The 14175-nt window shown below is 44.2% G+C and overlaps 1 protein-coding gene across 4 annotated transcripts in view; it reads left to right on the top strand.

Moving 5' to 3' along the window:
• Positions 1 to 14175, top strand: part of SETBP1 (SET binding protein 1) — a 382886-nt gene that overhangs the window by 269204 nt on the left and 99507 nt on the right. For 3 of the 4 annotated variants that reach the window (XM_002808161.4, XM_028837859.2, XM_028837860.2), the window contains exon 4: positions 256 to 3715. In XM_002808161.4, coding sequence (XP_002808207.3) covers positions 256 to 3715 — 3460 coding nt within the window. Of the gene's footprint in view, positions 1 to 255; positions 4028 to 14175 lie in introns of those variants that run through there. The other variant, XM_077975016.1, reaches the window with a different exon arrangement.

Below are 14175 nucleotides of genomic sequence, written 5' to 3'. Positions count from 1 at the left end.
TCCTGTTATTTAGGGAGAAAAGACTGCAATTAAAGCATGCTTACTGATGTTCAAAACCAGTGCAATACATCTTTACTGCTGCAATTGAGAAAACCTCTGTAAAACATTCTAAAATTAAAGGTGGCTGTTCATTTAGGTATTCATTTCCAACTTTCAGATCATTGAGACTTTTGATGTCAAATCTTAAGTAGCTTCAACATGCTCATCTTTGTTTCTCTCTCTCTCTCTCTCCTTCTCCACTCCGCCCACCCTTAGGCTTACGAGAGGCCCCAGAAACATTCAACTCTCCATTATGACACAGGCCTCCCACAGGACTTCACCGGTGACACCTTAAAACCAAAGCACCAGCAAAAAAGCAGCAGCCAGAACCACATGGACTGGTCCACCAACTCTGACAGCGGACCTGTCACTCAGAATTGCTTCATCAGTCCAGAGTCTGGCAGAGAAACTGCAAGCACCAGCAAGATCCCAGCTCTTGAGCCCGTGGCTTCCTTTGCAAAGGCCCAGGGTAAGAAAGGCAGTGCAGGGAACACGTGGAGTCAGTTGTCTAACAATAACAAAGATCTGCTTTTGGGAGGTGTGGCACCATCCCCAAACAGCCACAGCTCACCAGCCCCACCCAGCAGCTCTGCTGAGTGCAGCGGGCTTCAGCCCTTGGTGGATCAAGATGGAGGAGGTACAAAGGAGCCCCCAGAACCACCTACTGTGGGCAGCAAGAAAAAGTCCAGTAAGAAGGATGTGATAAGTCAGACCATACCAAACCCAGACCTGGATTGGGTCAAGAATGCCCAGAAAGCATTTGACAATACAGAAGGGAAAAGGGAAAGTTATTCCACAGATAGTGTCCAGGAGGCATCACCAGCCAGGCAGAACGTGAGTTCTGCCAGTAATCCTGAAAATGACTCAAGTCATGTCCGGATTACTATCCCCATCAAGGCACCCTCTCTGGATCCAACCAACCATAAGAGGAAAAAGAGACAGTCCATTAAAGCGGTGGTGGAAAAGATCATGCCAGAGAAAGCCCTGGCTTCTGGAATCACTATGAGCAGTGAAGTAGTTAACAGGATACTTTCCAACTCTGAGGGGAGTAAGAAGGATCCCCGTGTCCCTAAGTTGGGTAAAATGATAGAGAATGAGTCCCCCTCAGTTGGCCTTGAAACTGGTGGAAATGCTGAGAAAGTTATCCCAGGAGGTGTGTCTAAGCCGCGGAAGCCACCCATGGTCATGACACCTCCAACGTGCACAGATCACTCTCCATCCAGAAAGCTGCCGGAAATCCAACATCCAAAATTTGCTGCAAAACGAAGGTGGACTTGCAGCAAACCAAAACCCAGCACCATGCTTCGAGAGGCAGTTATGGCCACCTCTGATAAACTGATGCTGGAGCCCCCATCTGCGTATCCCATCACCCCATCCAGCCCTCTCTACACCAACACAGACAGTCTTACTGTGATCACTCCAGTCAAAAAGAAGCGGGGACGACCAAAGAAGCAGCCTTTGCTCACAGTCGAGACGATTCATGAGGGAACTTCCACCAGCCCCGTCAGTCCCATCAGCCGAGAGTTTCCTGGCACTAAGAAAAGAAAGCGACGACGCAATTTAGCGAAGTTAGCCCAGCTAGTGCCGGGAGAGGACAAACCCATGAGCGAGATGAAATTTCACAAGAAAGTTGGAAAGCTCGGCGTGTTGGATAAGAAGACCATCAAAACTATCAATAAGATGAAGACACTCAAGAGGAAAAACATCTTGAACCAGATCTTGTCCTGTTCCAGCAGCGTTGCTCTGAAGGCAAAAGCTCCCCCAGAGACCAGCCCTGGGGCAGCAGCCATTGAAAGCAAACTGGGCAAGCAGATTAATGTCAGCAAGAGGGGAACCATCTACATTGGCAAGAAGCGGGGCAGGAAGCCAAGAGCAGAGCTGCCACCCCCATCCGAAGAACCCAAAACAGCCATCAAGCACCCCAGGCCTGTTTCTAGCCAGCCGGATGTTCCAGCCGTGCCTTCCAACTTTCAGTCACTTGTGGCGTCTTCACCAGCAGCTATGCACCCACTTTCAACACAGTTAGGTGGGTCCAATGGCAACCTGAGCCCTGCCAGCACTGAAACCAATTTTTCAGAGTTGAAAACTATGCCAAATCTCCAGCCCATCAGTGCTCTTCCAACCAAAACCCAAAAGGGAATACACAGTGGAACCTGGAAGCTGTCTCCACCCAGACTGATGGCCAACTCCCCTTCACACCTGTGCGAGATTGGCTCCCTAAAGGAAATCACGCTGTCCCCTGTGAGTGAGTCCCACAGTGAGGAGACGATCCCCAGCGACAGCGGCATTGGGACAGACAACAACAGCACTTCTGACCAAGCGGAGAAGAGCTCAGAATCCCGAAGGAGGTACTCTTTTGATTTCTGCTCCCTGGACAACCCGGAGGCCATTCCGTCCGACACCAGCACAAAGAACCGGCATGGCCACCGGCAAAAGCATCTCATTGTGGACAACTTTCTGGCCCACGAAAGCCTCAAGAAGCCAAAGCACAAGAGGAAACGGAAAAGCCTGCAAAACCGTGATGACCTCCAGTTTCTGGCAGACCTGGAGGAGCTCATCACCAAGTTCCAAGTGTTCAGAATCTCCCACCGGAGTTACACCTTCTACCACGAGAATCCATATCCCAGCATTTTTCGGATTAATTTTGATCACTATTACCCGGTGCCATATATCCAGTATGACCCGTTGCTCTATCTTCGTAGGACTTCAGACTTGAAGTCAAAGAAGAAGCGTGGTAGGCCTGCAAAAACCAATGACACCATGACAAAGGTGCCTTTTTTACAAGGGTTCAGCTACCCTATTCCCAGTGGAAGTTACTATGCACCCTATGGAATGCCTTACACATCAATGCCTATGATGAACCTTGGTTATTACGGTCAGTACCCAGCTCCTTTGTACCTATCGCACACGCTTGGAGCAGCTTCCCCATTCATGAGGCCAACAGTGCCACCACCTCAGTTCCACACAAACTCCCACGTAAAGATGTCCGGTGCAGCTAAGCATAAAGCCAAGCATGGAGTACACCTGCAGGGACCTGTTAGCATGGGCCTTGGTGACATGCAGCCTTCTCTGAATCCTCCCAAGGTAGGCAGTGCCAGTCTGTCCAGTGGTCGGCTCCATAAGAGGAAACACAAACACAAGCATAAGCACAAGGAAGACCGGATCCTAGGGACCCACGACAACCTGAGTGGTCTCTTTGCAGGCAAAGCCACAGGCTTCTCCAGCCACATCCTGAGCGAGCGGCTGAGTAGCGCAGACAAAGAGCTCCCGCTGGTGAGTGAGAAGAACAAGCATAAGGAGAAACAGAAGCACCAGCACAGTGAAGCCGGCCACAAAGCTTCTAAGAACAACTTCGAGGTGGACACCTTGTCTACACTGTCACTTTCCGACGCCCAGCATTGGACACAGGCCAAGGAAAAAGGAGACTTGAGCAGTGAGCCTGTGGACTCCTGCACAAAAAGATACTCTGGCAGTGGCGGGGATGGTGGCAGCACGAGATCGGAGAACCTGGACGTGTTCAGTGAAATGAACCCTTCGAATGACAAGTGGGACAGTGACGTGAGTGGGAGTAAAAGGAGGAGCTATGAAGGCTTTGGAACGTACAGGGAAAAGGACATCCAAGCCTTCAAGATGAACCGCAAGGAGAGAAGTTCTTATGACTCCTCCATGTCTCCAGGTAAGGCTAAGTTTTTCTTCAGACTTGGATTGTCTAGTTATTTAATTGCTGGACTTTGCACCTCAGACACATCTGTGGCACATTGCGTTCATTAGTTTGCACAGAGGTGGGAATCAAATTAAAATGGGTCTCCTTGCACATTTGAGTTTGCTGCACATTTTGTACGTTGTTTACTTGGTATTTACTATCTTCCTTCTCTCCTGGAGCCATTGTTTGAGAAACTTTGAAACCATAACCCTAATAACTGCCTACGCTGCAGTCATGCCCACTATGTTTATGCTTTTTATTAAAGATGCTATTCTTAAGTCCTCATCTGATCTAACAGTACAGTTTGCTGTTTGGATACAGCCTCTAAAACTCATTAGGAATACCAATAAGATCCAAGAATGCCAAGCCTCGAAGGAAATGACTAGCTAGTTTATCTGGCATGCCAGGTCCAGAAGTCACACATGTAATGTGAGAAGTCCACTGCAGAGCCATTAGAAGCTGATGACCAGTGAATCCTGAAGTCTAACTGATCAGGTAGCCACAGCTTTGAGCCATATTGTTTCCCTTTTTTTCCATGGGCATTTGATAAGTTGTCCTGGGCAGGTCCCTAAAATGAAAACTTGACTACATTCAGATACTTGTCATTTTTGTGCACTCAGTGGAAGGAGGGAGGCTAGAAGGTGGTGTGTGCCTCCTGCTCCCAGGAGACCTTATAACTGTGTCTCTTTGCATGCCCACTAGAAAGGGATTTTGTTCACTAATTGAAACTGAAATGCTGGTTGCTACTAGAAGGACCGTATTCCTTGTCAGTTGCTGGCAGAATTCCCTTGCTAACCTCCCCAACCACACAAATCCTTCCCTGCTGTTAGGGCCTCACATTTCTGCAAAAGTATCCCTTTGACCCTGGCCTTACATCATATATGATAAAACTCCTATAGAAGACTAGAGCCATTCGTTATTAGGAAAATAGTAGAAACTTCTTACCTAGGAGTTGCAGAAGCTAAAAAAAAAAAAAAAAAAAAAAAAAAAAAAAAAAAAAAAAACCAGTCATCCATGTTTAAGGTTTGGTGTAGCATTTCACTTCTGTTTATGATGTGTACCACTCACTTGTCCTCTCCCTTCCCAGGAAGCCCATATTTCCTGAAGGCAGGAATAGTCTATTCATGAAGAATTAGAGACATTTTTTAGGCCAGCAGATTTCAGGAAGAAATATGATTATGAGGTGGAAACCACTTAAAGATCGCCCCAGATTGCCACTAGCTTGTGAGTTGTAGTGGTAGATGTTCTCCTTGGTTAATGAAGAGACCAATTAGCAGTCACATCTCCTGCATTTGCTAAAGGTAATAAATGACCTACACTTTGTGTCTGCCCAAAGTGGATGTGCTCATCTGGGCGTCATCATTTTTCATCATCAGACTTTGTTGAAGGTGCTTGGTTTTATGCAGAGTGCAGGCTAAGCCCACCTGGGCAGGAGGTACTGCCTTGACCTTGCATGACATGTGAGAAACTGATCTCTTTCAGCATGATGAAACTGATTCATGGGACCTACACTAGCTGTGGACAGAAGATGTTCTTATTTTTGTAATTTTATGAGCCTTATTTAGCTAGAAAATAATGATGAGGGGTAATTGTTAAGAACCTACAAGCAAAAATCCTGACTTAACAGACCCAAAGAGCAAGATCTCAAGAAGCTAAAGCCGGACGTTGTTGCGTATTAGTTTTCTCAGTGATTTTACCAGGATTTTTCTGTGGCCAGGCTGTATTGCTGAGTGCTGGTGGACTTCATCAAGTTTCCCAGCTGGGGTTCATGTCCAGTCACTGTGTGCCCCTACTCTAGTTATATTGCTTTTCATGTGCTTGCATTTGTATCATGTTCATCACTTTATTAAAACTCCTCCCCATCTCTGTCCCATCTCATGGGATCTTCAGCCAGCCACTTGAGATGGGAAGAAATAGGTATCATGACAATGTCACGAAAGAAAGCTAGATTCAACCTGAAGAACTGGATACAAGGCCCAACTGTTACTACTTCTCCGTGTGGCCTTAGGCATGGGGTTCCACTTCTTTGGGGTACTGTCTTCCCATCTGTAACTCACAGGGTTGGGCCAGACCTTTTGTGTATAGTGTGCTTCTATTCTTAAAGCCATTTCACATAAATTTCTGTGTAATGCCCTTTGTGCAATCTTATAAGACAGGTATTTTTATTCCTATATTACAGATCAGGATACTGAGGCTCAAAGAGATCAAGTGAACTGTCAAGGTTCAAAAAGCATTTGGTTTTGATTTTAAGCCCAGAAATTTGCCTGCTGCATTGAACCTTGACTACCTGCCACGAAGCTGGTGAAAGCTGTGTTTAGAACACAGCTCTTGGTGCCCAGTCCAGTGTTCCTCTATGTCACCTCTGTTCTTGCCTTCAAAATCCCATTCATCCTCAGATCATATGCCATTCCCTAAGGTGTCTGCACAGTGATTATGTGATCATTACTGAAAAGAATAGTTAAGGGAAGAAGACACCCATTTATTCAATTCCCGGCCAATGTAGAAGGAATCCTTGTGGCCTTACCTTTCCTGAATTGATATTATCAGCCTGGAAACACCATGGACAGAGCTTCCACCTCTGTCCTTACTGAAATCCAGCACTCTGAGTTATTTTTGCCACTGCTTTGTGTCTATCTCTGTCTTCTATGAGCTTATTTTTTCCCAGAACTTTAATGAATCATAATTGTTGGTGGCTGCTACATCGATATGAGCTATGCCTGATGTTCCTGCATATCTCATTGAGCTTCTTACTGAGACAGGCCAGATTCCCTCTTATTCCCCTCCCTTCCAAGCCTTAGCCTCTCATTGCCTATATCTCAAATGTCTCCTTCATTGCTATGCCTCCAAAGCATGAAAGAAAAATATCTTTAGCATCACATAGAATCCAATGTCAGAGTTTGTCAAGACTCCCTGAAGAATATTCACCTTAATGTGATAGACTCTGAAGAGTGCCAAGTTCCATGAAAAGACAGGAGGCAGATGAGATGAAGCTGAGCTTACTAGATGCATTAAGAGCTTTCAGTGACTTTATCTGAGTGGAGGTTTCTATTCAGCTGGATGATACTGAGGGTCATGATTGGAAATAAGCATCTGCACTTTCTACAACTTCTCTCCCTCCACCTTTTCCTTCGTCACACTTGATTCATTTCCTTAGCATCTGAATGTCCTATTTCACATGAGCTATTCTTCTCTAAAATAGATACAGTATAAATATAGATGTCATCCTTTAGCCTGTTAAGGACCAGATTTAGGAGTAGAGTCAAGAGAAGGCTTTCAGTGCTCCCTGAGATCAGAGCTGATGAAAGATACCATATAAATGTAAGTCATTACCATTATGGAGAGAGGGATTAGAGACCCTATTTAGCAATAGCAGCAGTTGCACACTCTATTTCCTTTTTCTTGCTGGGAAATCTTTCATTCTTTGTCTCCATGGCCCAGCAGATGGTTGCATTGTCTTGTTAGCCCACTTCTAACATACCTGGGCCTAGGATGCAGTACAGACTCCTGACCGTTTTTCTGTATTTTACGCCTCCCTTTTTCGGTTTCAGAATGCAGTAGCTCTTTTGGCCTGTTTTCTAAATGCATACCATCTGCTAAATGTCCATTTATAAAAATGCTTGCTTGGGACCACAAAATGGATAAATAGTGAGAAGGTGCAATCTCAGAATTGGTATAAGCCTTATCAGCTCCTATTTGGGCCTGTCTGTCGGCAGGCATTGACATCTCTTGCACACTAACATGCAGCAGAGGGCCGGAAAAGCGATTGCATACTCCGGGGTAACAATGCTTAGTCAGAATGATGCCATGTGCCCTCAAAGCCAAGTTTTCACATGGTGGTGGAAGAGTGATGAGTGACATTTTCTATTCAGATCACTTGGAAACAATCTTTGCGTACTTTGACCTAAACTTACACCAGACACTGAGACCTCATGACAACTGCTGTTCAAGCTCCAATCAGATAACTTAAAAAAAAAAAAATGAGAAGAGTGAATCTACATGTGTTACCTCTTAGTTTAGTGCCATTGTTAAGAAGGTAGCCATCCCAAGTCCCCAAATGTAAAGTACTTTCCTCATGATGAGTGGATGCTGAGAACTGATTCTGAGTGCACATCTCATATATGCAAATCCTGCCATGTATGTAGCTGGATTCCCTGGCACCTGGCCCCCTCCATCTCTCCTTATAGCTTCCTTCTTGCCCTTTGCCAACTCCTCTTATCAGCACTGTGGAAATTTGAGGAGGCAGTCTCTGCTGTCACTCACTGGCAGGATATGGATGCCCAAGCCAAAAATAATACAAAAACCTCCTCCAAGCAGTTATCCAGTTGAGGGAATTAGCCACATGGATGAAACGTCATGAAAACTATACAAAAGAAGCGTTTGAGTATCATTTCCTTAAAATGGAATAAAAGGAAGAAGAGGACTAATGTGAGGAGAAAATTAAGACCAGGAATAAAGAGAGTAAAATCTGGGAAGCAGATGAAATATAGTCTTTTTAACCTTAATCCAAGTCCAATTTTGAGTCCTCTTGTGGGAGGAAATGAAAGATTAGTTAACTAATGGCTGCTGTGCAGTTCAAGTAGGGTTAGGAAGACCTGTCCAAGTCTTATCTCTCATACTAACCAACTGAAGTACCTCTTCTGTTTTTTGACTTTCAGTTTTCCAGAATGGGATTATGACCATAAAGGTTCTGACCAGACCTGATAGTCTAGGATTCTAAAAGACTCAAATTTATACAATGGAATTTCAATATGTACACAGCTCCCCCACACACATGTACAGGCTGAAGCTACAAAGTAAATATCCAAGTTATTGACCATGTTGACCAAATAATTAGTTGTTCAATCAAGTTTGAAAACAGATACCAGTGGTTGTATATTAATCTATGAGACTTACCCCCATTCATCTTTAGCTCCAGCCACTTCACTTAGCCATTGGATTTCTCCTTTGCAAAAGGTGGAACCCCTAGTACTTGAGTCCCACCAACAAATTAGCTTGTTCCTTGTACAGGCTGAAACCATAGTCACCATCTGAGACACAAATAGGTGAGAACACAAATGTGAACATTTTTATGGGAACAGACAGAGCACACTTGGATTTGTATTTAGACTCAGCATTAAATGAATCTTAATAATGTAGTACAAACACCTCATTTTGCTGATGAGCACACTGAGGCTTAAGAAGGTCAAGTGACTCATCTAATGATACATATTTAATTGGGTGAAGAGCTCAGACTGGGAAGCTTCACATCAAGGAGAGAGGCACGGGAAGGGAGAGAGAGAGAGCGAATACAAGAAAAAAACAGAAAGGTGAGTCATGGGAGAGATGTTAAGCTGTATATTTTCTTTTGCTGTGAGCTGTTGTAAAAGGTAAGCATCTCTTTGACAATAATTTGGTTTCCAGGCTATCTCTGGGGACCCATGTTTGGGACTGGAAACGATCTTTGTGGGCTCTGATGGAAGTCATTTTTTTTTCCTCTCTTGTCTTAACAATTGCACATACTTATTTTATTGAGCCTCCCAAGGTTCCTCCTAAGGTTTCCTTTTGGAAACCAAGAATTAATCAAATTAAATGATATAACCCGTAACTTTGTAGCAATGAAACAAAAAAAAATAACAGACTCACAGCATCTCCTTTGCTACATTGAAATCAGAAATGGAGCAATTCTGCCTCTGGAGCTTGAAGTCTCCAAGCCATTTATCTTCCCACAGTTGGCAAATGTTATCCTGTCCTGGTGAAAGTTTTTATTTATACCTCTGTGGGATTGGGAAATTATGCAGATTCAGGTGTGGGTGCAGAGAAGTTACAGTTTTGACAGACTTGGCTTTGCTATAATATGGATCCTTCTTGGCTGGAGAAATCAGGAAGCATGCCTTCAAAAGGCTGTCACTGGGCAGAGATAAGCAAGGCACCTTTGGAAGGAAACTCCAGAAAACCATCTCTTCACTCTATAAAACAACAAGTGATGAATACTTTTAAAATTGTGGCCTAGGCTTGAGCCAGTATAGCACTTAATCCAAGTTGACTGAATTCAAGGGGAAGCGATGAGGACAAGACAACATTTTTTAATGTATAAGGCTTATTGCAGTCCCAGGAAGAAATCAAAGATGAGTAACTCAATGCTTTTGCCTTCAAAGAGGCTACAATCCAGGAGGACCACTATAATTTAGGGGAAGAAACCAGCAGCACCTCCTCATGTTTAAAGCCGACTGCAAGAGCCATCAGAAAGCCATAGAGAAAGAGCAAGGGCTGTCCAACTGACTTGTGAGCCACCTCTGTGTTCTCAGTGGGGGAGGAGAGGTGGGACCTGGAAATACTGTTCATAGCAGTCACCATGTAAGATGGGTCTTGAATGATGCAAGACACTTTCGGAGAGTGGAGATGGTAAGGTTGGTGATGGGACATGAGGTAGGAAGTGTGACCTAGAACAGGAGCCATGCAAACAAAGGTATGTAGATGGAAACACCAAGAAATATTTGGGAAAACCTGTATAGTGCAGTTTTTTTGTTTCTGGTTTTTTTGTTTTTTGTTTTTTGTTTTTTTGAGACAGAGTCTCACTCCATCACCCTGGCTAGAATGCCGTGGTGCGATCTCACCTCACTGCAACCTTCACCTCCCGGGTTCAAGTGATTCTCTTGCCTCAGCCTCCCAAGTAACTGGGACTACAAGTGCACGCCCAGCTAATTTTTGTATTTTCAGTAGAGACAGGGTCTCACCATGTTGGCCAGGCTGGTCTTGAACTCGTGACCTCAAGTGATCCACCCTCCTCGGCCTCCCAAAGTGCTGGGTTTACAGGCATGAACCAGCGTGACCAGCCCATAGTCCCATTTTACTGGGGTTTGGATCTGTCGTTGGGGAACATTGGCAGATAAAGTGAGGGAAGAACGTTGTAGTCAGGGGCTAGAGGGTCTTTTTCCCATACTCTGAGGCTTATGCTTGATCAAGCAAGCAGTGGCAAGCCACTTTTTATTTTATTGTATTTCATTTTGTTTTTAGAGGCAGAATCTCTGTCACCCAGGATCCTAGCTTACTAAAACCTCCAACTTCTGGGCTCAAGCAATCCTCCCACCTCAGGACCCCAAGTAGCAAGGACTACAGGTGTATGCCACCATACCTGGTTAATTTTTGTTTTAATTTTTAATTTTGTAGAGACAGGGTCTCACTCTGTTCCCCAGACTGGTCTTGAACTCCTGGGCTCAAGTGATCCTCCCTCCTCCACCTCCCAAAGCACTGGGATTATAGCTGTGAGCCACCGTGCCTGGCCAGAAACTACTTTTTAAACAAGCGAAAGTCATAAAATGACCAGATTATACTTTATCTTTCTTTCCTGACCACTCCCTCTCCCTAACCTCAATTGGGCAAACTTACCTCATCTCTGTACTCTTCATGCTGTGTTGCAATTATTCACTTACTTGTTTAGGTTGTACCCACCTGCCCTTCCTCCTCCACCCTCCACCCCCAGATTATAACTGCATAAAGGAATCACTATCTACACAGATGCTCAAGCAAAAATTATATTTAAAAGGAGCCATCCTTAATTTCATCTCTTTCCCTCTCTAGCTAAAGTCAAAGGTGAATCCAATGTGTGGCCTCCAGGCACTGAGAGGGTGGGAGCACATGAACAGAGCAGAAACCTGGCTGGTGTCCAGACTGATGAGGGGTTTAGGCAGCAGTTGCCAGCGCTGTGCAGAGCTAGACCTAGAGATTCAGCAAGGAGAGAGTCAGAGGGAATGAAGGAAGGAGGGTGGAAGAGATGACCTGGCAACCCACCTTAAACAGAGACACAGAGGAAGTGGGGACCAGGAAGGTTGCAGAGAAGGAATGCCAGAAATGTCGGAGACTAAATTTAAGAAGAAAGAAGTGATCAGCAAGCCAGAAGATGCAGAGTTTATGGAGAATGGAAACAAATGAAAATATGCATGAACATATTGGTGACCCTGAAGACAACAGAAATGTTAAACATTATGTATTTGATATCTCATCTGTTTGGAGCCTCATAGACTGTGTGCCTAGGCCGAATGGCAAGGAGTTAATGAATAAGTGGATGATGAGAGAATGGAGGCTGCAGGTGCAGATAATGAAAACGTTGCTGTGTTTCTAGCAGTGCCCCAGCTTCCAAGAAGACTATGTTTGTGAAGTCAGCGCTTGATGAGAAGTGATACTCCCATTCTCAATAGGCCTTAAGTCTAAGTTTCTCCAATTCTGGGAGCAGAAATGCAATGCCAGATTCCCTTATACTATGTCATTCCACATGTCATAGTATAAGGCCAAAAAGGCCATGTGTAGAAAAGGTAAAGGTTATAATATTTGAAAAGAGGTAAGAGATTTCAGGTCAGCTTCCCTTTCCCTGCCTCACAGACACACAGGCACATAACTTTTGATCATATGATGACTATTTGAAAATTCCTTTCTGTGGTACCTTGGGTGTTTGCTGTGCATCTGTGAATGTATGGAAGAACGAACAAGTTATCACAAGTTCTAATAAATGGTTCTGTTACTGAACTCTTGCCATGTACAAAGGATTATAGATGAAAGCCTAACTGTCAGTCTTACAGAGCTTTTTACTAGTTTGTGGAATAAAATATATATGCTGGTACATAAAAAGCTTGCACTCTTAAAAATGATCGAGAGGTCTTTGGTCACCCAACATATAGCATAGTGCCAGAGACAATTAGGGAGACCAGAAGGAAAGAAAAAGCAAGACAGAAACTAAGTTAGCATTCGTAAAACAACCAGAGAATAAATGCAGACCAAGTTTAATCCATGCTAACTCACTGGCCAACAATGGGAGCTGTGGGAACCCAGGATCAGGAAGGATAACAGTGTTCAGTGAAAGACAAGGTCCTGTGGCAGAAGCTCGGAGAGTAGGTTCACTGTGAGTGCTATAGCAGCATGAGTGAAGATATTTGAGGGGGTACAGGAAGTCATTTGGCTAGATGGAAGTTAGCAGTTGAGTGGGGATGGATTTTTAAGAGGCACAACTGCCATGAAGAGGGGTTGAACTGCCTCCCAGAGGAACGGAAGACACAATGATGTTCAGGGGTGCTGAGTGTGAAATGCTTTGAGCTTGGTGCTAGGTACTGAGTGGAATGATGAAGTACCAAGAAACATGCCTGTCCTCAAAGACCTTATACAGCCATCAGGAGATAAGAGATGGATATAGATATACACACAAAGCAATTAGCAAGAATAATGGGAGTTATGCACTTAATGACTAGAAATAAAAACCCATTCTAAAAAAAAAAAAAACCTGAAAACTAAGTATCAGTGAAATAAGCTGCATGTTGTAAAAGCAAGTTGATATTGGTATTTGTCCTGTTACAGAGAGATTCAGAACAAGCTGGATAAGAAGAAGGAGGCATTAAGCGAGGTCAACAGAGTAGAGCAGGCAAGTCCCAAGAGCTGCTTCTGCTATTGTTTCCATGCTCTTCAGTGTGGGGACTGGGGAGAAAGATGGGCAGTGAGTCAATAAGAAGATGGGGCTCACCTTGTTGATGGAGGATCTGAGGACCCAGAGATAAAAAGCTTTCCCTGAGGCTACATCACAGTCATCCCATACATCTGAACAGGGTGTTATGCTTTTCAAAGCGCACTTCCTTACTTTCATTTGATCTTCAAAATCCAGTGGGGTCTGCAAATAGGTGTTACTTTTCCACTTGACAGACAAGGAAATCAAAACCCAAAGTGATCAAGCCATTTTTTGTTTAGAAAAAGTGCTAGATCGCAAGTCTCCTGGAATTCCCAGCATCCCCCCAACCCCCACTGCCATTTTTCCCACTGTATTTCTTAAGTATTTGATCAGGCCAGTAGTATGACTTACCTTCCAAGTTATCCCTAAAGAACCCTTGCCAGTGGGTTAAATAGAGGAGCCCAGAATAAGACACTAACTAATAGGCAATTTAGTCTTTGCTGAAAATAGGATTTTTTTTACATACAAAGGGAGTTCTTTGGAACCGGGGTTAGCCAAGCCCAGGGTCTGATGCCAATTCTGTCTGCAAAGCCTTTAGCTCACTTGGGGAAAGAGAACTTGAATGGAGCATGAATCTCCTGAAAATCACAAGGAAGACACAAATGGTGCACAAGAATATTCTTATTTGCTAAATTACAAAGCACTAAAACTAACATTTAAATCTTTGTTTTTTAAAATTAAAATTTAAGGATCTTTACCCACCTTCTAGTAAACATACAAAAACTTACACTTTAAAAATGCTATATGCTGACTGGGCATAGTGGCTCACACCTGTAACCCCAGCACTTTGGGAGACCAAAGCAGGTGAATTGCCTGGGCCCAGGAGTTTGAAACCAGCCTGGGCAACACAGGGAGACCTCCGTCTCTACAAAAAAAAAAAAAAAAAAAATACAAAAATTATCCAGGTATGGTGGTGCATGCCTGTAGTCCCAGCTACTTGGGAGGCTGAGGTGGGAGGACTGCTTAA

The sequence above is a fragment of the Macaca mulatta genome, chromosome 18 (genome assembly GCF_049350105.2).
Source record: "Macaca mulatta isolate MMU2019108-1 chromosome 18, T2T-MMU8v2.0, whole genome shotgun sequence".
NCBI lineage: Eukaryota > Metazoa > Chordata > Mammalia > Primates > Cercopithecidae > Macaca > Macaca mulatta.
This window is presented reverse-complemented; position numbering and strand designations above follow the sequence as displayed.